The sequence below is a fragment of the Apodemus sylvaticus genome, chromosome 6 (genome assembly GCF_947179515.1).
Source record: "Apodemus sylvaticus chromosome 6, mApoSyl1.1, whole genome shotgun sequence".
Lineage (NCBI taxonomy): Eukaryota > Metazoa > Chordata > Mammalia > Rodentia > Muridae > Apodemus > Apodemus sylvaticus.
Genome location: NC_067477.1, coordinates 132,421,298 through 132,448,234, shown reverse-complemented (window position 1 = coordinate 132,448,234; position 26,937 = coordinate 132,421,298). Strand labels below are relative to the sequence as shown.

General features: G+C 39.8%; 1 protein-coding gene across 3 annotated transcripts in view; it reads left to right on the top strand.

Moving 5' to 3' along the window:
- Thada (THADA armadillo repeat containing) overlaps nucleotides 1-26,937 on the top strand; it is a 295,912-nt gene that overhangs the window by 56,929 nt on the left and 212,046 nt on the right. For all 3 annotated transcript variants that reach the window (XM_052186487.1, XM_052186488.1, XM_052186489.1), the window contains 3 exons: nucleotides 18,317-18,449; nucleotides 21,378-21,491; nucleotides 23,632-23,754. In XM_052186487.1, coding sequence (XP_052042447.1) covers nucleotides 18,317-18,449; nucleotides 21,378-21,491; nucleotides 23,632-23,754 — 370 coding nt within the window. The remainder of the gene's footprint in view (nucleotides 1-18,316; nucleotides 18,450-21,377; nucleotides 21,492-23,631; nucleotides 23,755-26,937) is intronic.

Here is a 26,937-nt window from a genome sequence, read left to right as displayed (position 1 = left end):
AGGATGTGTTGTTAGTTCTTTGTGGAAGACGTGAGCTTGTAAGCATGCATGAGTAAGGGTTAAGGACAGGAGAAGAAAGGTGTGACTATTAGAAAATGTAGACACTAGATTAAGATGACTTATTACAGCAGATGGAGTTCTATAGTGCTGCTGTTGCAGAACTAGATGGATCTAGACCAAATTATTTTGTGCAGCTAGATTTGCTATAGTAGGAATGGGAGAAGCATTGTGGTGGTTTTTGTTTTGTTTTGTTTTTATCTGAAAAAAAAAAACAGCAATCTGTGTGTGATTCAAGCTCTTAGTTCTCTGTACATTCCCACCCTACTGGCTGGCAGAATATACAGTTAACCCTCACCCTGAGCTCTTTATTGCTAAAGAGAGAGCCATTTCAAGGTCTCACTGGCTTCTGTTGTATAGAACAATTAAATTATTTTTGAACATTCTTTTGCATTATATAGTTTCCTACAGATGTAAAATACTGTGAGATTGATGTTTGTTTAGGGCCTATGTGAGGCGTGTGGTCTCTGGTTTGGAGCATTTAGCACAATAGGTTTTAATGACTATTATAACTTAGACTCAACTTTAGTAATTTAAGTCTGAGGTAATGGGGTTTTTTTCTTTGTTGATGGCTTTGAGATTGAAACAAAGATGGGCTATTTCACTTAACATTTAGCCTCATGTGGACAACTCCACAAGACAATTCCACACAATTTATTGAATGATAAAGGAAAACTGTAGGCATTTTATTACTTTTTTTTTTTATTTGGTTTTAGGAGATAGGAATTAGGGCAAGGACAAATTATGTAGTTTTCCTCCAGAGATTTACTGAGTTTAATTGGTACCATTAGCTGGGAGATGAAGTGGTAAGGGGGCTTCTTTTAATTGTGCACACATTTCTGGCCCCTTGGACAGGGAGATGACTAGAAGACTGGGCCCATTGGGTATATGAACTGGGGTCATGGTAGGGAAGACTTTATTGTTGATTCAAGAGAGAACAGTCAGAGACATCTGAAAGAGTCTAGAACAGAGAGATAAACTAGACTTGACATGACTGGCAGACTTGACAGAGCCAGGTCTATCCAAGAGAGGGGGAAATAGCAGGAGATAGAGACTTGTCAGAGGAAGTGTCCCACATCACAAAGGAGAGGCATCTCCTTCCATGCTGTGTGCTGAGTAGGGAGAGAGGCTGCCTGGCACACCTTTGAAGCAGTAGTAGTCTCCTGGAGCCCACAGAGACAGCATGCTCTAGGCAGCTCTAGGGTGACACTTACCCAAGTACCAGAAGAGTATAGGTAGAAGGAAGAAGAGACAGACTAGGGCATTTGGAGTCAAAGATGATAGGAAGCAGAAACAAATGGTCTATACCTCAGGAGAGTCAAGTCAGCAGCTTGGTTTGATTAGGGAGGCTGTACCCCTTGGAAAGGGCCTATCTGTTCCCCTCTGGAGTGATCAGTATCAGATATATAAACTGCTAACATGACCATTCCTTGATATGGTTAAAGGGATGCTTTTTAGTCTGTCTGTGTGTGTGTGTGTGTGTGTGTGTGTGTGTGTGTGTGTGTGTGTGTGTGAGAGAGAGAGAGAGAGAGAGAGAGAGAATACCCAGAGGCACTTGGAAGAGTTCAGAGCAGAGGGAAAGAAGTGCACTGACCATGGCCAGCAGGGTGGACAGGGCCAGGGCTGGGGGGGGGCGGGGCTAGCAGGGTAGAGAAGAGAGAGTTGTGGTGCTCGAAGTGAGTAGTGAGAACAAGAGCTGAGCAGGGTGAAGAGCGGAGGAGTGGCCCTGAGCGCAGGGTGGGAGAGGAGCCAAGGAGGGCTAGCATGCCTGCCGGGCTGGGCTGTGAACTCTGTACTGAGTACTTGTGGGTGCGGACTGAGGGACCCTGGAGACAGCATGAACCTCCATGTGCTTGGAGGCCCCTTTTGCCAGGGGTGAGGGAAATGACTCCTTTTGGTGATGAGAACCAATTTTACAAGTTCCTAAGGAATGCTGGCTTCTATCTAGCAGAGGTCTTCCTGTAATCCAGGTTAAACTCTTTTATGGATATGTGGACTGCCTTTTGGAGTTTGGGGAATTGGAGTTTCCTTTGGCCCTCCCTACCAGGTGGGACCACGAGGCCTCTTCCTCAGCATGACAGGTGTGAAGTAGCTGATGTACTCTCTGTCGCAGCTTCTGCAGGCAGGAGCTGGGGACCTTCGCTGGCCCAGCAGCCTGGCCACTCTTAAAGCACTGCTCCAGCCACATTCCCTGGGCTACAACGAGTCTTTAGGTCAGACTGAATATACTTCACTTTCTGACTGCACAGTGGCAAGATCAGTGTGTGGAAATATATGTGGATGGAAGCTGTCGTAGGGGCCAGCTTTGAAAAATGAATGTGTGACACTGAATGCAGTGTAGAGGTCACTAGGGGATCTGTGGTGGCTCCTTTGGTTATAGGTGACCAGAGAAACTGTGGTTTTGTTTCTTTCATACAGAATAGTAAGTTTGGGCTGGAGAGGTTAAGAGTATTAGATGCTCTCCCAGAGGTCCTGAGTTCAATTCCCAGCAGCCACATGGTGGCTCATAATGTAATCTGGTACCCTCTTCTAGCCTGCAGGCTACATTAATTAAAAAACAAAAGGATAGGAAGTTTATTTGTCTAGTATTGGGTGTGAGACAGTGCTGGACTGTCCCGGCAGTGATCCTCACTAGCAGCTGAAGTAGTGTGTGACTGAGGTGAGGCAGCTGAGACACAGGTCTGGGAATGACTTTATAGTCGTCACTGTTGGTAGGATTGAAGAGGGGGGATGGAAAAAAGGACAGAGAGCCAAGGCTGAAGGCTTTGTGTGAGCCTGAACGTGAAAGGAAACACCACATTTTGGTGTCTGTTTCAGAACCACTGTGTCCATTCCAGAGGTGAAATGCGGAGCTGAGGAAAGGCCAGTGCCTGGTGTACTGTCCGCTCCTCATCTGTCTCGAAGATCCTCTCTTGGCTGTCACTGGTGGCTTAGAACCCATCTGTTAGGTTTCTCTCTGATGCCTGGTGGCTTTGATCCCTTCAGGAACATTTCAGATGCTTTATACAGAACATCTCTATCATGTATAACACTTTTTGGGGTGGGAGTGTTGGTTGGTTTTTAATTTTAAAAGAAAATCTGTTTCCCTTGGGCTTTTTTAGTGGGGAGGGATTAGTAAGTGCTTAATGCTGCAGACTTGCTTAGGCATATAGCATTTAAGAAAACATTTGCCAGAAAGAAATCTGGGCGTTGGCAAGAACCCATAAAAATCAAGGCTGGCTGCTGGCTACCCTTTGCACTACAGCTATGTTAAGGAAGAAAGCACTTAAAAAGATTAATTGGCAAATAACTGAAGAGTTAAACATGAACTATATCCTTTAAATTGATTTTTAATAGGATTATTCAAAATGTCTTCAAATGTAAACTGACTTTACTATTAAATAATTATCCATGATAAACAAGACTGGGAGAGATACTATTCTTTTTCTCCTGGGAAATTTTTTTGAAAATAATATTTATATGTATAACATAAACGTAGAGTTCATTTTCTGTAATATGATTTTCTCATTTAGTGAGTTCTGTTTGGGACTTGATGAAGCAGTCAGACTTTGTTTAAAAACACCATAATGCCAAGTATGATTGTGTGCACCTGTAACTTCAGTATTCTGGAGGCTGAGGCAGGAGGCTTCACATAGCAAGATGCTTCCCCAAACCAAAACAACAACAAAATAAACTAAAGCTATGATTATTTTCTGTTCATAGTTAGCTATCCAAATGTTTGAATGGGGTACTTAAGTACATTTAAATTAGGGATAAATTCAAATTTCTGGTGAAATTCATACATAGAAATCTCCTTCGTATTTGAAGATGTTTGTTTTGATTTAAGGATTCCCAAACTAGAGTGGGGACTTAATGATTTATCCAAGTATGAGGGGAATTGTTGGCTGGAATTGTAAGAGTAGGAGGGACTTTTGTGAGTACTTAATGGTATCCTGCTCTTCATATGAGAATTTCTCTGCCTACTGAAGTGTGCTTATTCTACAAAAAAAAAAAATCTCTATAATAATTATATCCATATTCACATTATTGACTCCTGAATGAACTGCAGATAGCTAGCAGGTTTAATTATAAAATACTAGTGATGATTTATGATATCAATAGTTATGGCAGAAGTACTTTAAATATTTAATCTTCTACCACTTAATTGTAGCTCCTATGATACAAATTAAAGTGAAAGCTTTTTTGAGTGATTGGAATATAATAATAAAAACTAAGTTCTTCTCCCTTTCTGCAAAATAAAAGAATGCATCTTCACACAATTGCACAAAAATAAATGTTAAGTGTAATATATTGGGGGAAGAAATTTATTCAACTTTGATTAATATTGTATTGTCTAAACTTTTATTTATGTTTTATTTGACAAATATTCCTGAACAAGATACTTATTGCTCACCAAATGTCCTATGAATTTAATTTGAAATGTGAATGATTAAAGTAATACATTATAAAGGGTTGGAGAGAGGAACAGTATATTCACGTATAAAATAAATAAATAGATCTTTTTTTAAAAAGCCATATGAACTGGGGGAGCGGTGGCATATTGAGACAGGGTCTCACTTCTTAGCCTGGCCACCATAAACCTCACAGTATAGGCAGTGCTGCTGCCTAGGGCTCCCAGAGTTGCTCTGCCTCTGCTTCACAAGTGCTGGGAGTGCAGCGTGTGCCGCTCTGCTGCTTGCTTGCTTGCTTCTGTTTCTCTGCTGGACTTAATAGATTTTGTAAAACTAGAATCCTTTAATGTTTATTTCCTAAGTCATTTTGTGTTACTGACTTTGAATTTTTGTTTTTCACATCTATTTTACCTGAGTGTTTTGCCTGCATGTAAATTTTCCAGGTGCATGTAGTACCCAGAGGCCAGAAAAGGGCATCAGATCTGCTAGAGCAGGAGGTATAGTTGTGAGCCTCCCTGTGGGTGCTAGGAACCATGCCTGCACCCTCAGCAAGAGTGACAAGTGGCCGTAACCTCTGTAAGTCATGTGTCCAGCCCTGTAAGATCAGATCATGTCCCTTTTTCTGGAAAATGTAACACTGGTGTTCAAAGCCTTCATAATATGTTGTTATTTAGACAGAAGAACCTTGTTCTAGTGAGTAATCTGTAGCCTGGATTTTTAAAAATCAAGTCTTAAGGATTTTCTCCTTGCTCTTGGGGAAATGATCTTAAACACTAAGAGAACCAGCTGTCTGGGCACGTTCTCTCACCACTTCAGTGGGGCATCCTTACTCTTACTGTGGCCTCTTTATTCATCTCTTCATTGTGGTCTTTGCCTGCAGCTAAGGCCAGAGTAGTCTCCTGAATCTGCAATGCACAGGCTGTGATCCAGTTTGTGATGCTGCTGAGGGGGAGGGTAAAATGGCTTCTGTGGATAGTGTCACTTTCTTACCAACTTTCATGTGTGCAGATCCCTCTTCAGATTTAAGTTTCTCCATACTTCAGAGTTATGTTCCCTTTTAGACATTTGCTATAATGCATACAGTCTTCTATCCACATCTGTCATTGTTTAGTTTATTTGAAAGAAAAAAACATGAATCTTTAAATAATAAACATAATAACTGAAAAAAGAATGAATAAAGAATTTCACTTATGAAATACCAAGTGGACTTCAGGAAGTTGAGTACCTCAATTAACAACTAACAAGTAATATATAAATTCAAACTCAACAAGGTATTGTAGATGGATATAGGTAGTTGGAAGAAGCTGTAGGAAAGCTGCCTTATACTTGGAATCTGATTTATTGGTACAAAATAGTCTAATGACCAATCAGTGGAGTGAATGACATATGTAATTTGATCTTGTGTTGTGGGGTTTTTGCTTATCTTAAGGTACTTGTCTACTAGGAGTGAGATAAGTCTGTGGATAGAAGTTGGACTAATGTGTTTATAGAACAATAATTTGCTTCAGTGTTCTGCTCACGATAACACAGAGGCCTGGATACCAACCTTGTGCATTTCTACTACTTTTCTAATTTAAACATGTTGAAAATTATTATTTTCAGTACTGAATATTGAATCTCAAGCATTGGTATTCTAGGCAAGTGCTGTACCATTGAGGTTAGCCCCAGCTCTCTGTTACATATACTATGGACTCAAACCATACCACTTGAAGAAGAGAACAATCAGGAAAACCTTCCTTCTGGCCCCTTCTTGATTGTAATGAAGAAAATCACAGTGACTTGATTTTTGCCACTTTGTTTTGAAGTATAGACAAAAAATTATAAAGGTAGAAATTTGAGTGAGTTCTACCACTAGCTTGCTAACAACAGTGCAGCATCTAACCTATATGAGATATTTACCCCTTTTCAGTAAGTGAAAGAAAGAATTTAGCTCCCTTTATCTCTGCATTTCACTATGTACAATGCTGCTTTCTGATTTTTTTGTGAAAGTCTAGGGGGTTTTAGGTGTGAAAGAGTTTAGGAAATTAGATACATTTCTAAAAACTAATTTTTTTTGTAAGTGATGTGTACGTGTGGGTATGTGAAGACCAGAGGATAACTTGTGGGAGCTGGTTAACTCCTTCTCTGTTGTGTGGGTCCTAGGGTCTTATGTGGCAAATATCTTTACCTGCTCAGCTATCTCCACAGCCCTGGAATTGGGTACATTTTTGTAAATTTCCTTTAGAATTGGCAAACTGATTTTATAGGTGTATGTGTAAATTAATAATGTTTAGCTACTATATTCATTTTTGATGAGACTTGAACCCTTCTTAGTAAGGAACTTAAAATTGTGTGGTATTATTGAGACTAAAGGCATATGGTGTGTTTTGTATGAGTTTGACAAAGTTGTCAAAGCAACAGAGTCTTCAGACAAAGATGGTGACTACTCTTTAATTGGGAGACATTTGCTGACAGAAGCAGGACATTGGAATTCCCCTAGTCTGTGGTTGGTGACTGTATAGTGTTGGCAGAAACCATGTCTTCATTCAGGATAGTTTCCCTTTTCTCCTTCCTGACCCCTGGATTGTGTGATGAGGAACCAAAACAAACAACTAGAATCTTCTGCGTTCTTCTTGGGAATCTTTCCTGACTTCATTTTTACCTGGCAGGTTCTTCCTTATCCCAACAGTAACCCTGGTGTTTTGAAATCACATCCTTATAAAGCAATCTTTCCTTGCTGGGGAATGGACAGAAGATTCATTGAAGAACCAGAACTTGAAGTGTTTTCATTTTCTAGCCACTGCGACCTCGTGTTGAGAAGACTTAAGGTTATAGCTCTCCTCCTACACCTGCCTTTGCAGTTTTGTGCCCACCAGAAGAAACAACTACTGTGCAGCAGCTGCCACCAACCATGCTTGTTTGGTTTATTTGTATTTAGTCATTCAGCAAAGATTCTAGAACATTTTCTGTGTGCCAGATGCTGTGTTGAACAAGCTCTTTGGACCACTGAAAATATGATGTCCTAGGCTGGAGTGACTGGGAACCTAGAGAGCATTTGTAGTCTGTTGAAGGCTTATGTGGGGTTATGGTAAGGTGTTGGAGGTAGTTCTCATCAGGACCTTTAGAAACTTTGTATATTTAGGGTTCTACTTCCCCTATTTGTAGCAGTGACTAAAGTAAAAGAATATCTCGTTGAGACAGGGTCTCTATGTAGCTCTGACTGTGGTGGAGCTGTGTAGACTAGGCTTGGCTTTGCACTTTGAGCTCCTCACGCCTCTGCTTCCTAAGTGCTGAGATGAAACGCACTTGCCTGCCACACCGTGGGTCTTGATTTTTCAAAGCATCTTTGTAATGATTTTCTTTTTTAAACACTCTATTCGTAGCCACACTACTAGCTGATAAAACTGGAACTAAAATCCAAATGGGAGGAGTGCGAGTATTTCATCTAGGCTGCAGTTGAGGAGACACTTACTGATCCTTACTGTATGTAAGGAATTGTGACAGGAGGCTGTTAGTAGAGGGTAAAAAAAGTATTGGCAAAATGTGAGCCTTGCTACTAGAAGAGCTTTATTAGAGTATGTGTTTATGTGTTCATGTGGGTCACCTGTGTATAGGTCATGTAGAAGCTACTACATATCATTCCTTCGAAACTATCATCTTGTTCTTTGAGGAAAAGTTTTTTATTGAGCTAGAACGCACCAGGTAGGCTATGCTGGGTGGCCAGCAAGCTCCAAGGGTCTCCCTTTTTTCTACCTTCCCAAAGCTGAGAACTCGAGAGCATCTGGCTCTTTTATATGGTTCTGGGGGCTGAACTTAGGTCCTCAGGTTCACTTACCAGTTTACTAACTGACAAGTCTTCAGCCCACTAGAGGAACTTTCAACCTAGCAACTTAATGTTTGGGATTAGGTAAATAAAGTAGAGGATTTACTCGGCAGATATTAAAGACCAAGACTTAGAGCAACTTGTTGAGCTGTCTGTTCCAGGTGATGGGAAGAATAATTAGGAACAATTAACAACAGGAGCAACAATAGAAGCTAGAGAAGTCCTTGGTGAAGAGGTCTGATGCTTTGGTAGACAGGGTAGTTGAGGCGGTGTTGGGAAGTTGCCTAGAAGGATAGCAGATAGTTGCGATACAGGTCCAGAGATGCGGAGAAGAGACGGAGCTGGAGGTGCAGCACCTGGGACTACTCTGATTTTTGCTATTGGAAGTTAAGCATTTTGGGGATACACCCAGTGCTATGTAAATAGGAAGAGTTAGCTGCTCTGGGTGGAGGCATATATTTGAAAATTAACCAAACAGGAAATAATTGCAGTCCTTGCCTGAAGAAGAGCTCTTAAAGAGCCTTAAAAAAAAAAAAAAGGAAAAATGTTATATGTTTTACATGTTACTAAAACTCAGAAAAATTGGTCTAGTGAAATATAGTTTCTACCACATTTGTACATGTACAAGCATCAGTTAAACAATATCTGAGAAGAATGTACTAGTCTTCATTTTGAACTTGATTTGGTTTTGTTCTTGAGCCCTGCAAGGAGCTTATCCTTGGGAGCAGGGTCTAGGCAAGTAGAATTGCTCTTGCTAGGCTGCCTGTGTGCTGAGTCACGGCTCAGCTCTAGTAGTGCCCTCCGGGAAACTTGTTTGTGCTCCTTCTTCACTAGCCTCCATGGCCTCTTTACCTCCTTTCGTTGCCAGCCTGCTTTATTAGAATGATATGCCCAGCAGAGTTGATCACATAGCCAGCAAACACTTGTGCTCCCAATAGGTACTTGAGAGTTAAAAATTGATGGGAGAGATTTTGTCCTTGGTACTTCAGAGCTTTTATTTCAAAGGACACTTAGGAAGTCATAGCACACTGTCAACTAGCCCTGTGTCTGCACACTAGCACTTGTGAGATCAAAAGGCAGCTCTTGGGAGTCAGTTCTCTCCTTCCACATAGAGGTCTGAGGGTCAGGCTCGCACATCCAGCAACTTTACCCACTGGGCTACCTTGCTTGCCTTGTTCTGGTGTTTTGAGACTGGGCCTCATGTAGCTTAGGCTTGAGCTCACTGTTGAGCTGAGGAATACCATTAAACTTCTGATCTTTCTGTTGGGGTTGTGTCTAAGCTCCACCCTACACCTACCTGGCAATAGCCAGGTATGCCCCGCCCCAGAGATCTAGCCCACAGGGGCTACTTGCCCCTCCTCTCTCTTTTTGCTCTCCGTTCTCCCACATTCTCTCACCTCTCTACCCCTTAGGCTCTTCCCTGCTCCATGTGGTCATGGCCGGCCTCCATTCCACTCTCTCTATCCTGTCTGTCTGTCTGTCTGTCTGTCTCTCTCCTACTAACTCCCATCCCCTACTCTGAATAAACTCTATTCTATACTATGCCTGTGTGTGCGTGGTCCAGGTGCCCAGGCAAGGGCCCTCCTGGACACCTTCCCCCACGCCACCTAGCCACACTCCCCTAACCCCCTATACTCTCCCCTTTTAAGCCCCTTCACTCCCCCACCCCATGTTCCAGTGCTGGCATTGCAGGTGTGCACTTCCAAGCCCCAGAGAGCTCTGTTTATTTTGGTGTGATGAAGGTTGGTGGTAGAGAAAGGCCCCTTTTTTCATTTAAACTCAAGTAGTATTTGAAAGAACCCGAATGACTGGAAGCAGCAGAATTCTAGGGACAAATCGGTCATAAGTACTTGGGTACCCAAGAGAAAAATGGATAAAATGAAATTTAATGATACTGTTCAAATCCATAAGGCTTTGTAAGGCCAGATAATGGATTAAATGCATATGGAGGTACATGGTGTTTGGTTTCCTGTGAAACATATTCAGAGTGAATTTGATATATAGGCAATCAGGAGAGGATACCTGGCACTGGCCTAAAACATGACTACAACTCTGTGTCTTTGCATAGTGTTTAGGAGTCTAAAAGTTCGATATTCTGAATAGCCAGTCTGAGGAGTTAGTCTTGAAATCTGTTTTCCTTCACATGTTGCTTTGAGTAGCTGATGATGCTGAACTTAAACTGACACATACCATTTATTTTGTATCAAATTACACTTTTCAAAGCTTTTGTTGGCATTATGTAATAAATTAATTAAATGATTGTCAAATGTAAATGAAGTAAAGAAAAGTAAAGGGGCGTGGCAATGTGAAGAGTTATATAACTGCATAACTGCATTTGTGTGTGTGTGTGTGTGTGTGTGTGTGTGTGTGTGTGTGTGTGTGTGTGTGTGTGGCTTTTCCGAGACAGGGTTTCTCTGCAGCTCTGGCTGTCCTGGAACTCACTCTGTAGACCAGGCTGGCCTCAAACTCAGAAATCCACCTGCCTCTGCCTCCCAAGTGCTGGGATTAAAGGCATGCACCACCATGCCTGGCTCATATAACTTCATTTTTATTGATGCTTTTTCTTGACAGCATAATTTAACTGAATAAATTATTTCTTAGAGCTGTTTTTAAATCCGACAATTTTTACTTTTACTTCTGTGGATGAGCAGGGGGAAGGGCTTTCTTTCTGTCCCAAAAGCCCTTAGAGATGGTAGTCTGGTAAGTGAATTATTCGGTAAACAAAAGTGTATGTGCAAGCCTTGGCCCTGCACCAGCAAGCCTGTCAGTGAGTCATCCCTGGGTAGCACATGCCTTGGCGCAGTTCTGGGAATTTGCTTCACACATGTGCTTTCAGGTTCTTCACACTTCGTTATGAGAGTGCTTGCTTTCTGTTTGTAGGTGAAAGTTTCCTTAGGCCATTGTGAATGATTCAGTTAATATAAGAAAGTGGTGTATTAACAAGAGTAAGTCTCCCCAAGTTCCCAGGGGAGCTGGAGGGCCTCCAGAATGTTTCTGACCCTGTTCCCTTCCTTCCAGGCACAAGTGCGTTCCCTGTCAGAATGTTATGTAGACTATCCTGACAGTCTGCTTTCTGTCTATACCGTCCACTCTATTTAGCACTATTATAGTATTTTAATTCTGATGGTGCATGTTCAGAGACTGAAGTCAGTCTGAAAATAACCTGACTAAAACATGAGTAGGAAAATCGTTTCTGTTTTGTTATCTTTAGGAAGATACTTTTTTTCATAACAGTGCACCTCAAAGCGTCTTCTGAATGAATGTCTTTTGAAAGTTGGTTCCAGGGAACACAATCAGTTAGTTCTTCTTCGTGGGTTTTGTTTGTTTGGGAGTAAAAACTCAAACAAATAACAGAATAATAGCTGGTAGTATCTTTATTACCAGCCAGATTAAGCCAAAATTCTATGGAAAATAGAGTCAGCTCCCTTGAAGTAATGCTTCCTTCTTAATCTGGAGTCTTGGTTTTTTGTGTTTGCTTTTTTACCCAGTTTACAAACGTACAGGAGTGTGAGGGATAGCAGTTGGCTAATTGAAACGAGGAAACATGGATAGGCCATGTATAACTAACATGTGTAAACAGACTGTGCACGAGGGGACCAGTGAAAACCTGTTATCCTTGGGGGAACTTGGGGATGCACAGTGTGGGTTTGTAAATAGATTTGAGACATGACTGAGAAATAATCTGAGTTTGTGGATTCTTTCTGTTAAGGTTGGGTCTTATTACTTGGCCCAGAGTAGCCTCAAATTCAGGATCCTTCTGCCTCAGCCTCTCAAGTGCTAGAATTATACTACACATAGTTTGAATTGGTCATTTAAACTGATTATTAAAAATACTGTGTTGAGAATAAATGATACTGGTTAAAATAGAATGACCATTTGGGAACTTACACTATGACTTTAATTCAAAAAGAGATGGTAGCAGCGGCTTGAAAGATGGTGGAGATGGAAAAACCTGACCAAGATCTGCATCATTTCAAAGTAAAATGCCTATGGTATTGACAGACTAGATATGAAACGTTCTAGGAGCAGTGATGCCAAGATATTTTACTTGAGCTCTAGAAGATTATTATTAGTAGAAATATAATAGAAAATTATTATTCTTTTTTTTAAGATTTATTTATTTATTATATGTAAATTCACTGTAGTTGTCATACCAGAAGAGGGCGTCAGATCTCATTACAGATGGTTGTGAGCCACTGTGTTTTGCTGGTATTTGAACTCAGTACCTCTGGAAGAGCAGTCAATGCTCTTAACCACTGAGCCATCTCTCTAGCCCCCAAAATTGTTATTCTTTAGACACTGCTTGGATTTACTTTAAGAAAGTTGCTAAAGTGCATCTTCTAGGATTTTTCTCAGTCAGAGTCCCTAGGAGACTATCATCATCATTATTAGTAGTAGTAGTAGTAGTAGTAGTAGTAGTGGTAGAATATTTATTTATTTGTTTGTTTGTTTGTTTAGCTAACTTGTGTGTCTCCCCATCCCACTTGTGAGTGTGTGAGAGTTAGAGCATAACTTGCAGGAGTCTGTTTTCTCTTTCCAACATGTAGGTCTCACTGAGACATCTAGTTCCCCCCAGTGGACATGTTTCTAATGTGTCTCAAACAATTCCAAATTTTGCTTCTGCTTTCGAATATAGTTTAATGTGGTATAGACATCCAACAATGGTTAGTTATCCTTCAGCACTTTAAATGCACTATGTCCTTTGTTGTTGATAATAAACTTATTTTTGATAAAATTTGTTTTTTAGCATTGATGTCTTTTTTGAAATTATACTTTGATACAGGATATTTCTAGTATTTTATATATGACTGTTTTCTTTTTTCAACATTTTGTTTTTCAAAATTTTTTGCATTTTAAAAATACAAATAGAGTTTCTTGTAGTAAAGGGTGGCCTCCAGCTTACTGTTCTTGAATACATGGTCCTCCTGCTCTGCCTTCCAGATTCTGGGATTACAGGTGCATACTGTACCTAGAAGGCAAATATTCCTTTTGTGTTTTTCTCCTTGGTCGTGAGGTATTGAACCCAGGGCCTGGCAAGTGCTAGGCAGGCCCTCTGTACTGTTGAGCTACATCTCAATGGTACAGAGAGCCTGCCTAAGGCTAAAACAGCCCTGAAGCCTACTGAAGCCAAGTCATGGTAAAGGTCTTTTTCAGTCTGCCCTAGAAAACTGCTTTCTTTTAGAGTCGTGTCTTTGTGTTGTGAGATTTGGTTTACTGCCTATAATTTGGAACCATTTGATTACTTTGTTACTTATTTGGATTCTATCGCTGAGGGGATTAATCGGATATCTGTCATTTTGGTCCACCTCTTCCTAGTCCCACTGGACTATCACAGATTTAACTAACAAGTTGATGGACAGCCTGGTTCAGAGTTTCTCTGTGCTTATGGATTTCCTTGTCTATAGCCCAGCTCTGTCCCTTCTAGTGGGAGAGGAAGCCACTGAAATGCCCTTCCTTAGAGGAGAGACTGGTTGGTTACCTCACAGAAGCCGACTTTGTGGTACCGCTGCTTCTTCTAAATCTGCTGTGCTGTAACCTCTTTCCCGTGTCAGCAGTGTCACTTCGTGTAACTCCCTTTGGTCATCTTGTTCTTCAGCTGAACTGGTTTTAGGGCTTCCCTCTGTGTATTTTGGGTGTTATGAGTAGGGAGTGTTGTATCAGTGTAGGAGGATCCCTTTTCACATGTAAGTCAGTTATTGTATCTAATTTAAATTTCTCAGAATCAGGTAATATTTTTATAAAGTGACCCCAAATAACTTCTTAAGGATGCTCCAAGGTAAACTCATGAATGTAATGGAAGAGAAAAATGGGAAGTAGAACTCTGTAACTTGTCCTTGACATAGCTTTTATGTGACACAGACGGGCTGGGCCTCGTAACTTGGCTCCATAGTTGGGATTTCTAAACTCCCACTTAGGTGCTTGTTCACCCTCACTTCCTAGTTGGTGGCCTTAACCACTGTGTTCATACCTTCATCTGTCAGGAAACAATATTTGTTCATGTGTTCGCTTGTTTTAAGAACCATGCAAGATCAGAAGTGTGGAGCTTGGTGTGCTAGATGCATAATAGATATGCAATAAATGAGTTCAGTGTGGCAGGCAAACATATTTTTAGTATGTTTTGTTTAAGTTACAGTGCCTTTCAGATGAATAAAGCAAGTGAGAGTTATGTTGTTGAATGTCCTATATGACTTTGGGGTGGGGAGTCTGGTCCAAGAGAGAAGCAGAGCTAGGAAGCAAGGAATCAAGGAAAGAGTTCAGCAGCAAAGCCCAGACTGGAAGCCAGCCAGTCAGAGTTCTTCAGAAAAGCTGGCTCGGTGCTGGGGAATTCCAGAGCAGGACAAGGTCTGGACAGAATGGCAGGAGGGAATGCCTTGAGCATTTTTTGGAGCTCCCTCCTGAGGTTGCTGGGTCTTCAGTGGGCACAGGGGGCTCTTTTGAGGATACTTTGCCAGCTGTATACTTGTGAACATTCTTCTGGTCCTGTTCTGGAAATCCCCAAATTAATAAGGAACATTTGGTCCTTAGTATGTAATACTCAAGGGAATAAGTGGGCCTGGCTAAGTGTTTACAGTTCAAATAGCCAAGAATCTAAATGAGGGAATTGTCTTTGGGACCTTGGCTAATGTTTGTTCCCTGGTCATCTCCTGCTTTCTGCACCCTTCCCTGCAGGCTCTCCGCCTTCTTCCGAACAACCTTCAAAGTCTAGCTTATATCCTGTTTCTCCATGACACCACCAACCTCTGTACACCTGTGTCTAGTAATTGCTCCATATAAGTTAGAAAAGTTTATCAAGTTTGATGAAGAAGAGTGTGTACAGACTATAAACAGATGCTTAGTTGGAAATATGGGCTTGTGTTCATATTTGGTGTGTATGTTGTATGCTCTTATAGAAGCCAGCATTAAAACAATGTGTAGAAATTGGTGAAGTTAAAGTACGAAGGGTATATGTGGCTGTTCTAATTAAGGAGAATATGGTCATTTAAATCAAAATTTGATTAGTAGCGTAGAACAGTTATCAGGTCATAGGATAATCCCTGGTTTGAAGATCTGTCTGGCTTCTGTAGCCTTCATTTGGCAGCCCAGGAAGGCATAGGAGATGTTGTGTGGAGAACATGTGTTTGTGCCATGTAGTAGTGCTTCAGTGATTTGATAGGAACACAAGTTCCTAGCATTCCCGTGCTCTTTTTCTCCCTGTCTCTCTATGTAGTGGTTTTATCGGAAGACCATACCTGCCCTAGACTGCAGCTTTGTCTTTAAGCCAGTTCTTTAATGGAGCAGAAAATTCAAGGAAATGAAATTCACAGATAATTCTACATCATATCACTGTAAAAGTTACTTTCTTTACTTTGGTATGTAACTCCAACATATTCACACATTCACAATACCTTTTGATTTAGTTTTTTAATGTTTTTTGCCTACTTATTGTGAGCTCAATTAACCCATATATATTCTTCCTGTTTTTAATAATGAAAAGAGCTTAGAGAAGGCAGCAGTCCAAGCTATTACTGTGTTCTTAGCACTTAAATAATTGCTTTGTGGAGTCTGGAGGGGTTTTGGTTTTTTTTTTGTTTTTGTTTTTGTTTTTTTGTTTTTGTTTTTGTTTTTTTGCTTTTCTGGTAAAGAAATGAAAGATTATACCAAGTTAGTTTTATTAATGTTTATTTCTGTGTTTATGTACATGTGAGTGCAGGTGCCTTCAGAGGTCAGGAGAGGATGCTGAGTCCTCTGGGGCTCAAGGATTATGAGCCACCCAACATGGGTGCTGGGAACTGCATTCGGTTCCTCTTACAAGAACAATATGTGTTCTTAACTGCTGAGCCATCTCTTAGGCCTCTAAGTTGGTAATGTTGATATAAGCTAAAGAAATTAGTAGTTGTGGCCGGGAGTGAAGCTTATAGGAAGACCGTTTACCTGGCAGGTGGGAGGCCCAGGGTTCCTCCTCAGTACTGCCAAAGATAAATGGGGACATTTATCTTTAAAATGATAGAGAAAGAAGCAACTTTAGTCCTAACAATATAAATGTGCATATGTGTGTGTATACATGTAAACCATGTTTAAAAGTAGAAAGAATAACCGATGAGATTGCCTTTACTCATTGCTCAGATCTGACAGGTGACAGACCTGCCGCATGTGCTTTGTACCTCTGTATGGTAGTTGAGTAGTAAATAATTTAGTCTTGGTCTGTGAAGTGTATGCCTTGGCCTTCCTGTGTGTCTCTGTGGATGGACACCTTTTCTCGTGTCCTAGGGCCACCGTTCGTACTTGTGTCTACTATATCTGGAATCTACACATTGTTTATGTTATTTGCCAATATTGCCCTTACCTTGTATTTGTTCAAATCCAGGTCTAAGCAAGGCTGTCATGCTGGAGTTGGTTGTTAAGCCTTTGGCTCTTATTTAGTCCACTAATTTAGAGTCTTTTCCTCATGTGTCCATGTCAAGGTTTAAAATCACTCATTTTAAGTAGTATTAATTTCATTTTTAAGTCAGTATGAAATGTATTTTTAAATTTCAATTGCTATTTGGAATATTTACTCAGAAATGGAAGTTCACTGTTCTTCAACAGAATAAAGAACAAACAAGTCCCAAATGTGTGTCTTAAGGTGTAACTCTTGCTTCAAATTACAGCCAGCTGTCTTTCTGGTGATTTTTTTTCCTTTGCTTAAAATCAAAGCATTTTTCCAACTTGATATCTGTTTATTTTACTGTGTTAATTTCAGTTAAGTAGGACCTGGTCTTTAATTTCTACTTGGGAAGCCTGAGTCATGGGATTACCAAATTCCAGGCTTGAGTGCGCAACTTATTGAGACCTTTTCTCAAAATAAGAAATGGGAAAGACTGGGGATCTTGCTAAGCAGTAGAGCTTGTTGCAAAGCCCACGCCTAACCTCTAGCATCACTTCCCTTAAGTCAGGATGCCTTCTTTCCATTAGTGGCTGTTTGCCTGCCATTGAGTATGCTGCCCCTTCAGCTAATGCTAATACAATAGTGCAGAAGTCATCAGATGGGCCCGTGTGATGGGCAGCAGCTAGAAGAGCTTAACACAGACCTGACAATTGATCTTCAGATTTCCAAGGCAGCAGGAGAGAAGGAACTCCTGAGAGTTGTCCTTTGACCACTCTGCGAGGTGTTACTGCCCGTTTGTGTATGTGTACACACACACACACACACACACACACACATACACACAATTTTAAGAGCATCCTTTCATAGTGTTCAGATAAACTTTTAACATGTCTTGCCTCTTCACAGATAAATTTCATTTTTAATATTCTACAGATTTGAAAAAATTATTTCTGAGAAGCTACATTTTAAGTCCAAATCAAATAATTATTTAAATGTAAGTTTAAATGTATTTACTTTGTGTGTAATTTCTATAAATCAAAAACAAATTATGGGAAACTGTATATGATGTTTTTGTTGGAACCCTTGACTCTTGTAGTCTGGAATATCTGTAAGAGTTTAGTTAGCTTTCTTTAGACCAGTGTGGGTATAGAGGCAAGCCTATGTGGTCAAGCTTTTTTTTTTTTTTTTAATTAAAGGTAGAACCTTTAATAGCTTCAAGTCCCAAGACACATAGTAAAGAGGGTGTCTTAGGAACATTCTTGTTGCTGTGATTGAAATATCTTATGAACAGCTGCTTAAGGAGATGGGGTATGTTTTGGTTCATGGACACAGATGTCATGGCAGGGAAGGCCAGGCATCAGGAACTGCAAGTGGCTGCATCTACAGGCAGAAAGTAGGCAGAAAGAAGTGAGGGATGGATGTGTGCTGAGCGCACCTTTTCCTTCTCACAAAGTCCACTTACAGTTGATGGATCCTCTCACCCTCACAGGCATGCCCAGAAGCCAGTCTCAGGAGATTCTAGATTTCCTCAGGATGACAGCGAGGCTGACAGAATTGGTGTGTAATGATGTAGTAATAGGTTGTAGTAAGATACTTTGTAGGTTTAGTCTTCTCTATATAAAATGTTTATTCTTTTTAACAATGTTAATGTATATCATTAGTGTACACTTTTACCTTTTAGTACCTGATAATTCCAAACATTTGCTCGCTTGTACCTTTTAGGTGCTCTAATGTGAGTCTGCAAAAGCTGCCGGAGCAGTGGTTGTGGAGTGTTTTGGAAGAAATTAAAGGCAGTGATCCCTCATCCAAACTCTGTGCTACAAGGCGTAGTGCTGGGATTCCTTTCTACATACAGGTACGCTCCTCAGAGCAGGCACTGTCTGCTGATGCATCAATACTGCATTTCTCTTCTTAATGTGTGACTTTCTGTCTTCATTACCATAGCATTTGTGACTTTGTTATTTTTATGTCTTATTACATTTAATTATTTATATGTGTGTACAGGCGTATATGCTATGGTACACATAGAGATCAGAGGACAACTTTCTGGAGTTGGTCTCTCCTCCCATCATTTAGATCCCAGGGACTGAATTTAGGTCATTCACATTTGGTGGTAGGCACCATTACCAGCTTTGCCATACTCTGTCTCCTGGGTGACTTTGTTTGAATGTGTGGACAGTATGTTCTGTGTCAGATCTGTTCTTGGAGCAGGAGATCAGTCCTGTAATATAAACAGAGGGCAGTATAGATTTCCATCTGAGTATTCAGTAGTCAGAAATCACTGTGGGTACAACAATTGCTTACTTTTAGGATGTATCCATATTTGAGTCCTTCTATTAAATATCCATCATAAAAAAACATAATATTTTTTGTTTGTTTTTGGTTTGGTTTGGTTTGGTTTTTTTGAAACAGTGTTTCTCTGTGTAGCCCTGGTCATACTGGAACTCACTTTATAGACCAGAATGGCCTCTAAGATTTACCTTCCTCCGCTTCCTGAGTGCTGGTAATAAAGGAGTGTACCACTACCACACAGCCTTAAAAGAATTACAATCTTAATAGTAGCTTTTGGCCAGTGTGGCTATGCCATGCCTATTACATCATTTAATTCCTGCCTAAACTCTATAAGATAGATATAGCTATCATATAAAGAATCCTATATGAGACTAGGGATATAGAGGCGTCTTGCTAAAGGCCCCAAGGATGTTAAACTTGCTAAGGCTTAAGTCTAGTCAATCTGACCCCTGACCACATCTTCCTGTGAGACTATATATGAATACAGTTCCTAAACACAGATGAAAACATGCCCCATCTCTTTCTTTTTCATGTAATTATACCTTACAGGATATCCTGAAGAATAAACACCAGTACACTCACAGTACTAAATCAGATGCCATTCTTGTTTATAGTAAGACAAAAATCCACAAAATGGGCAGTGTGATACGTGCAGTGGAGGTAAAGGCGGCCTCTTTCCATCCCCACCTCTGTGGTTTCTCTTTCTCTGCTTTGTTTCTCGTGCTCCCAGTATCTTCATGAATTCTTGATGCCCAGTAGGAGAAATGACTGACTGAGAAGTGAGCTGAGCTGCTTTGGTTGAGTGTGGTTTAGTTTCCTCTCTGCAGTTCCTGCAGACCTTCTTTTCTGAAGACAGATGTCAGGCAACTGAATGTCCTGTCCAGTATTTGTGCTGTGTGCTTGTTGCTGCTGAGACAGTCTCTTTGTGCTACCCAGTGGTCATGGTTATGGTGTGGCCAGCAAATCCATTTCCTCAGCCCAGCGGCAGCATTGCCACACTGTTTGCCCAGGTCTTTGGGGTCAAGGAGAGTCAAGTCATGTTTCTGGGAACAACGCCTCTCAGTCACTGAGGGTAACTTTCTTTTTTATCGTAGTGAAATAAAGTTTTAATTATCAGAAAAATCTGTTCAAAAGGATCCTACTTTTCTTACCATGACTTATAAATAAAGTAATACCTTTTGTTCTGCTGCCAACTTCAGTTTAAAGTTAGCTGTGGCAAAAAACTACCATTTTAGTGTATGAGTTTACTCTTTGTGTAAATAGTCAAAATTATTTTTAACATTCATAGAGCATGTTTCTGAGCATAAGTTTATTGTGATGAATTTAAGTCTGTGTACATGTTTGTCTTGTATTTGTTTTATTGCACAGCTTGTCATTGATTTAGAAGATGCAAAATAGTTGCAAACTTTGGTTCTAGAAGCCAAAAGCAACATTTTATAAGACATAGATGTGAAGGAAGAGAGTCCAAGAATGTGACTGAAGTGGTTTTTCTTTGACAGCTTTATTGAGATATAATTCACCTGTGGACAGTTTATGCACTTAATGCATGCAACACAGTGATTTTCACAGTTATCCTCAGAGCTTAAGAACCATTAGCATAATTTAATTTTGGAATATCTCCTAACTCCCACTCATTAGCAGTAACTTCCCATGCCACCCCACCTCCCTCCTCTGTTCCCAGCCGTAGGCAACCTTCTAATCTTTCTGTCTCTGGATTTGTCTGTTCTGGACATTTCACGGAAATGGAACCATGCAGTATTCAGTCTTTTGTGTCTGGCTTCTTTCACTTTGCAGTGTACTTTGGAGTTCCTTCATGTTGTCACATATGTCATTACTTGGTTCATTTTTACTATGTTGCCTTAAGTGAGCTGATAGCCCATTATTATGTTATGGGATACTAGTCACACAGTAAATAAGACACTCCTTTGAAATCCAAATGCATGATCCCTTTGGAGTTTGGAGTTCATAATGTTTCTTTTTGTCCTGTGTTTCAAATTCTGTGGTGTGATTAGACTTTCAGTAGACTCTTCTGTGAAGAATTAAATTGTTGATCAGTCTCTAGAGGGCCTGTAAACCTTTGGACGAAATCTAATCCAGTATATTTTTTACATTGTTTAAATAAAGAAAATTTTCTTATTTGATCAATTTGCCTCTGAAACTGCCTTGCTTATTGTATCTGATGTTTTACCTAATTTTGGTCCTTACAAAGTGGTCAATCAGAACCATTTATTCATCAGCTGTTTATTATTATAAAATTAACCAACAAACAGAAAGGGCTGTGGAGTTGACATGATTTCACACAACCTAATTTTATACATGAACAGGCTGGAGAAGTTAAGCTACCTGGTTAAAGCAGCCTCGCTTAATTATCTTACTTTAATAGTCTGATTTTTAATAGAAGGTAGTTTAAATTTGGGGATTGATTCTAAAGCCAACAAATACGTTTGTGCAGAATAAAAGCCCCTTGATTTGGGGATTTTTTCCCCCATAGGCATTGTTGGCATCTGAACCAAAGAAGGGCAGAATGGACTTACTGAAAATAACCATGAGGGAGCTGATTTCCTTGGCTTTGTCTGCAGATGACTCACAGGGCAGAGTCCCCCAGGTAAGGAGGGAGGGGAGAGAGACTAAGTCTCTCCTCTACCTTTATTTCTTTAAAGAACCTGCTGAAGATACAGAACTCCTCAAGACAGGTTACTGAGACACGTTTAGGAGGTTTAGCTTAGTTTTGCTTTTTTGTTTTCTCCCTTTTTTAGTCTTTTCTATCTACAAAATAAACTTGCCATGGTTGATACGTAGTGATGAAAGTGGACAACTTTGAAAATTTCAAAACATTTTGTTGTTCATATTTGACAGGATATTTCACAGTGTTACTATTGGACCTAAAAGTCTGAAAATGACTATATAGTCACACTTGAATTTCGGGTGTGCTTTTTTGAGTTGATGTACATTTTGTAGTTGAATAATTGAATCTTTATATAAAATGTAATGTAGGAATTTTAGTATCTTATATTTTAATTTTAAGTACTATTTTAGTTCTTTATCACTACCATATATACCATTGGGCCAAACACTCCTCACAGCTATCCTCCACCACTAGATAGAAAATAATATGTGTGCCTTGTCATCCCTGGTAAATACCTGTTAGTAGGATGCTCCTGTTTCACTGTGGGAGGCCTGTGCTCAGTGAGGGACAGAGATACATACAGTTCATGGAAAAGAGAAGTAACTTTATATGATTTTAAGTCTTAGGTAGTGTCAGGTGCCATGGGCCATCATGTGGGCTGACTGGAGGAAAGGCTGGTGGTGATTAAAGTGTACATAGGGGCCAATTACTGTAACACAATTCTTTGGGGAATATAACTTTGGGAAAAGTAGCTAACATGTTATTAATCATTTTTCCAAAAAAAGACCACATCAAGATACTTTTCATTGAAATGTGGAAAATATTACTGCTTATATTTTCTTGGATGTCCACTTTGAAAAACACTCAAGTTTATAGGAACATTGACAAATAATGGGATTCTTTGGCATCAATAATATTGCTATTTGTGACTTCTTTCTTTCTTCCTTGTTAGGTTATTAGACCTGATATGAAAACTCAGCTTTTGTTGTTGGGATGTGGCTCTATGGCCCAGCCCTTTACTAGTGCATGCAAGGCCCGCATCTGCTCTCCATTGCCACAGAGGCTTCAGTAGCTCTTAATTGTGATTCTGCTGTTTAAAAACAATTTAAAACTTTATTTTCCTGTTGTTTTGAGTATTGTTTTGCTGTCATGTTAAGTGGACATGTAGCATTCATTCATTATTTTTAAATAGGGCCATTGTACATTTCAAGTATGCTTCTTTTCTTAAGATAGATTTACTACATTGTACAATGTCAGTGTATAGACGACTTTGTAGTATTCAACTATAAATATTAAAATTTTTAATATTGCTTAATATCTTAATAATTATTTATTTTTATGTGTATGCATGCTTTGACTTCCTATATGTATATGTACCATGTATATGCCTGGTTCTTATGGAAGTCAGAAAAGGTTGTCAAATCCCATGGAACTAGAACTAGACAAGTTGTTACTGGAGTTGTGAGCCACCTTGTGAGTGCTGGGACTTCTGCAAGAACAGCCAGTGCTCTTAACCTCTGAACCATCTCTCCAGCCCCTTGACCAGAATTTTAAAGTGTATTTATTTCAGCCAGGCAGTGATGGTATGTCTTTTCAATACTCACGCTAGGGAGTCAGGCAAATCTCTATATGAGTTTGAGGCTAGCCTGGTTTACAGATTGAGGTCTAGGACAGCCATGGCTGTGCAGCAAAACCCTGTCCTGGGGTGGGGGAACAAAAAACAAAATAAAGTGCATTTATGTTAAAAGTATTAAAACTCTATTTCTATCCAATTCCTCTGTTATCAGGGCATAATCTACAAGATAACAATAGTTGATATTTATTGGGATTCTGTTTGTGGATGGGTTTAGGATCATTTTTTAAAATTAAGTTCCATGTATCTTTGGAAAGAACCTGCTGTTCTTAGGTACAGGAAGTGTACATATATATGTTGAGTGGATGAAGCTTTTCTGGTTACATTGCTCCATTTTCTAAGCTCCTTACATAGATTTTCAGTTCTTAAGTGTATTCTCTTAAATGTACATTTTATTCAAGAACTTCCCACTTCTGGTCATTTGTGTATGTATTAGAATTTCCATAGTTTTAATTCCACTGCTGAGTTTTGAACTTTTCATTCTAGGTTCATGCTCTAAATATCCTCAGAGCCTTGTTCAGAGATACACGTCTGGGGGAAAGCATCACCCCTTTTGTCGCTGGTGGAGCTAAGGCTGCAATCCTGGGCTTTACATCCCCTGTCTGGGCGGTGAGTGTTCTTCCCTGTGTCCCTGTGAGCTCACTGTGCTTTTGAATAATAGACTTTTTATAAGCTTCTAAGTGTTTCAGGGCACCTTTTTGGATCAGAATACATTTTATTCCTTTATGGTTTCATTTTCTCTCCTTGTTGGCTTCTAATTGATAATGATTTTATTTTGTGGTTTCTTTGACATTTGTGTGTCTTTAACATACACCTCATAAAATGTGAGGGCTTATTAATAGTGTGCTTTTACTTCCCTCATCTTTGGGCTGTTCCTGCTACAGTTTTCTTTGTAGTACACAGTGAGTTGACTCTAGGCTGTTATTTCTTTTAATCATCCATTACCATTTTTTTAATTTAGCACCAGCCATCTGTAAGTATACACAGCTCAGTGGCATCCAGGGCAGAGGTGTTAGCACTGTTGCCTGGTTTTGTTGTCACTGTCCACCGACTCCTTGTCTTTCCTTTCGTGTGCTCCTGTCAAGCATTCTCTCTAAATCTGCCTGCCCTGACACATCAAAGAAGTGAAATCATACAATCTATGCCCCTTTGTGTCTGATGTGTTCAGGTATGTTACAGCATGGATCAGAATTTCTCTACTTTCTAAGGCTGAATGATATTCTGGTGTGCCAGTATACCATTTTTCCTTATTCTCTTGATAAGATGATAGACATATCATCTTATGTTTTCAAGTTTTTAATTGTGAATGATGAGGCAATGAATAATAGTTGTCTGCATCTCTGCTCTCAGTTTCTTTTGGTGTAGCCCATGGTAATTCTGCTTCACTCCTTAGGAGTCTGTTTCCTTCAGTAGCAGAGCCAGTTAATTCACATCAATTATGCAAAAAAGCTCCAGTTCCCTACATCATCAACAACACTTACTATTTTCCTTTTGTTAATGAAAGCCCATCTAATAAGTGTGGAATAGTATTCCATTCTGGGTTTTAAAAAAGTCTTGAGACTTATTTTTTTTATTGTTTTGTACAAATGAATGTTTTGTGTTTGCACATGTATATGGGTACCATATAACTTGCCTGGTGCCTGTGGAGATCAAAAAGAGAGCATTGGATCTCCTAGAAGTGGAGATATAGATGATCATGAGCCACCATGTAGGAGCTGGGTATGGTTCCCAGCTCCTCTGTCAGAGCATCAAAGCTCATAACTACTGAGCCATCACTCTAGTCCCTCACATTCTAGTTTTGATTTGTATTTCCAAAATGATCTGGAAACAGAACAACCCTTAATATCTTAATATGCCTTTCAGAGTCTGGGTTTCTTTAACCAAAGTGTGTTTTACTTTCAGCAGTAGAGTCTTCCCTTCTAGTCCTGGTAGACAACCAAGAACAATGACACTAACCTTTGTTGTTTTGGGGGACTTCTGTGTCTTTTCTGACCAATAGTACATAGGGAAATATGCTGTGCCTGGCACTGAGATTTTAGTAACCCATGTCCCCCACAGGCTCATGTATTTGAATACTTGGGTCTCTACATAGTGTCACTGTTTGGGAAGGTTGTGAAACTTTACAGGGGTAGAGTTTCCTATTCCTGTCACCTGCCTTCTGTACCATGACAGAACTTGGGTCACATAACAAGATCCTTTCTTATTAAAAAATAAAACTTAACAAAAAAATAACAGCTGAGGTTATGGATCAGTGATAGAATACTTGCCTAGCATGGGCAAGACCCTGGGTTTTAAATAATCTTTATTTTAAAAGAAAAAGACACCACAATTAAAAGGTACATACATTTTCTCAAAGAAGATATTAAAGTAATTAGTGGACACATGGGAAAGTGTTTAATAGCATTTGTCATTAGGAAAATGCATCAAAGCCATCCATTAGAATTTAAAAACAACAACAACAACAACAAAATAACAAGTACTCCGGTAATGTAGATCTGACCTGAGGCAGAGGCAGTCCTGATGATAGAATTGCCAGATGATGGATGGATGGAGTGCTGGTTGGGGACATTGCCACTGCTATGATAACGGCTCTGTGATTTGCTGACCATTGAGTATAGATCTATGTCCAGTTTGGGACTATACTGTGAATGGTATAAAGTCCATTTACACGGTGATTGTGGATGAATTGGCAATTCACACTTCTAGAGCAAAGGTGGCAGTGGTGTCCATTAGGACAGATGTGGTCTACTGCTGTGTTTTCTTTGGCTTATGAGATGGTGCCTCACTTTGCTTTCATTGGTTGCCAGCATTTCCAAATAGTGAGATTACACATAAAAATTGGGGTTTCTGGCTTCCCTTGAAAAACACAGAAGATCTGGCAACACTGGTCTTCTGTTCCCTGGGGACCAGTAGTCAGCCTGAGCTGGATATTAACTGGCCTAGACACAGTGCTCTGCCATCTCTGTTGTCACCACTCTGGACAGCTGAGTCTATGGCTCCTAGTGCAATGGCTTCAGAAAACTGCTTTCTAATTTTAATGCTTTCACAGGTATCTTCTTCAAAAAATGTATTGCAGTTTTGTGTGCATGAATACATAATTGTGCAGCTCATGTGTAGCAGTCAGTTATAATTGCTAAGAGCTTATTAAAAAACAGAACAAAACAAGAAAGTAACAGCTGGGGTTACGGGTCAGAGATAGAATACTTGCCTAGCATGGACAAGACCATGAGGTTTAAATAAAGATTATTTAAATAAAGATTATTTCAATAAAGATTATTTAAAACCCAATAAGAAAAAGACAACCCAATTAAAGGGTACATATGTTTCTCCATAGAAGATATTAAAGTGACCAAAGGACATGTGGGAATGTGTCACAGCATTTCCCTCTAGCATACAGGTCCCAGGTATGAAGCTTCTGCCACAGGCTTAGCATTAAGGCCTTACTGCTGAGCCGTCACACTCTCACTCTTCATAATCTCTTTGCTTATGTTACTAGTTGACAGACATTATTATGATGATGCCTATTTTTAATATAGGTTCTGCCCTAGAAGTTTTAAATTTCTGATTCTGAGTGTTCTTCATGGTTCTGGCATAATTCAGTGTTCAATGATTTGATAATTGAGGAAGGCTAATATTAGTATAATGAAGATTTTTATTGGATTCTGAAGGATCTTGACATAATAAAGATAGGTTCTATTAGTATGTTGGAGTAATAATTATACTTTATTCATAATAATTTTTCATTTATTAAAAGATTTATTTTACCTGTATGAATGTTTTGCCTGCATGTAT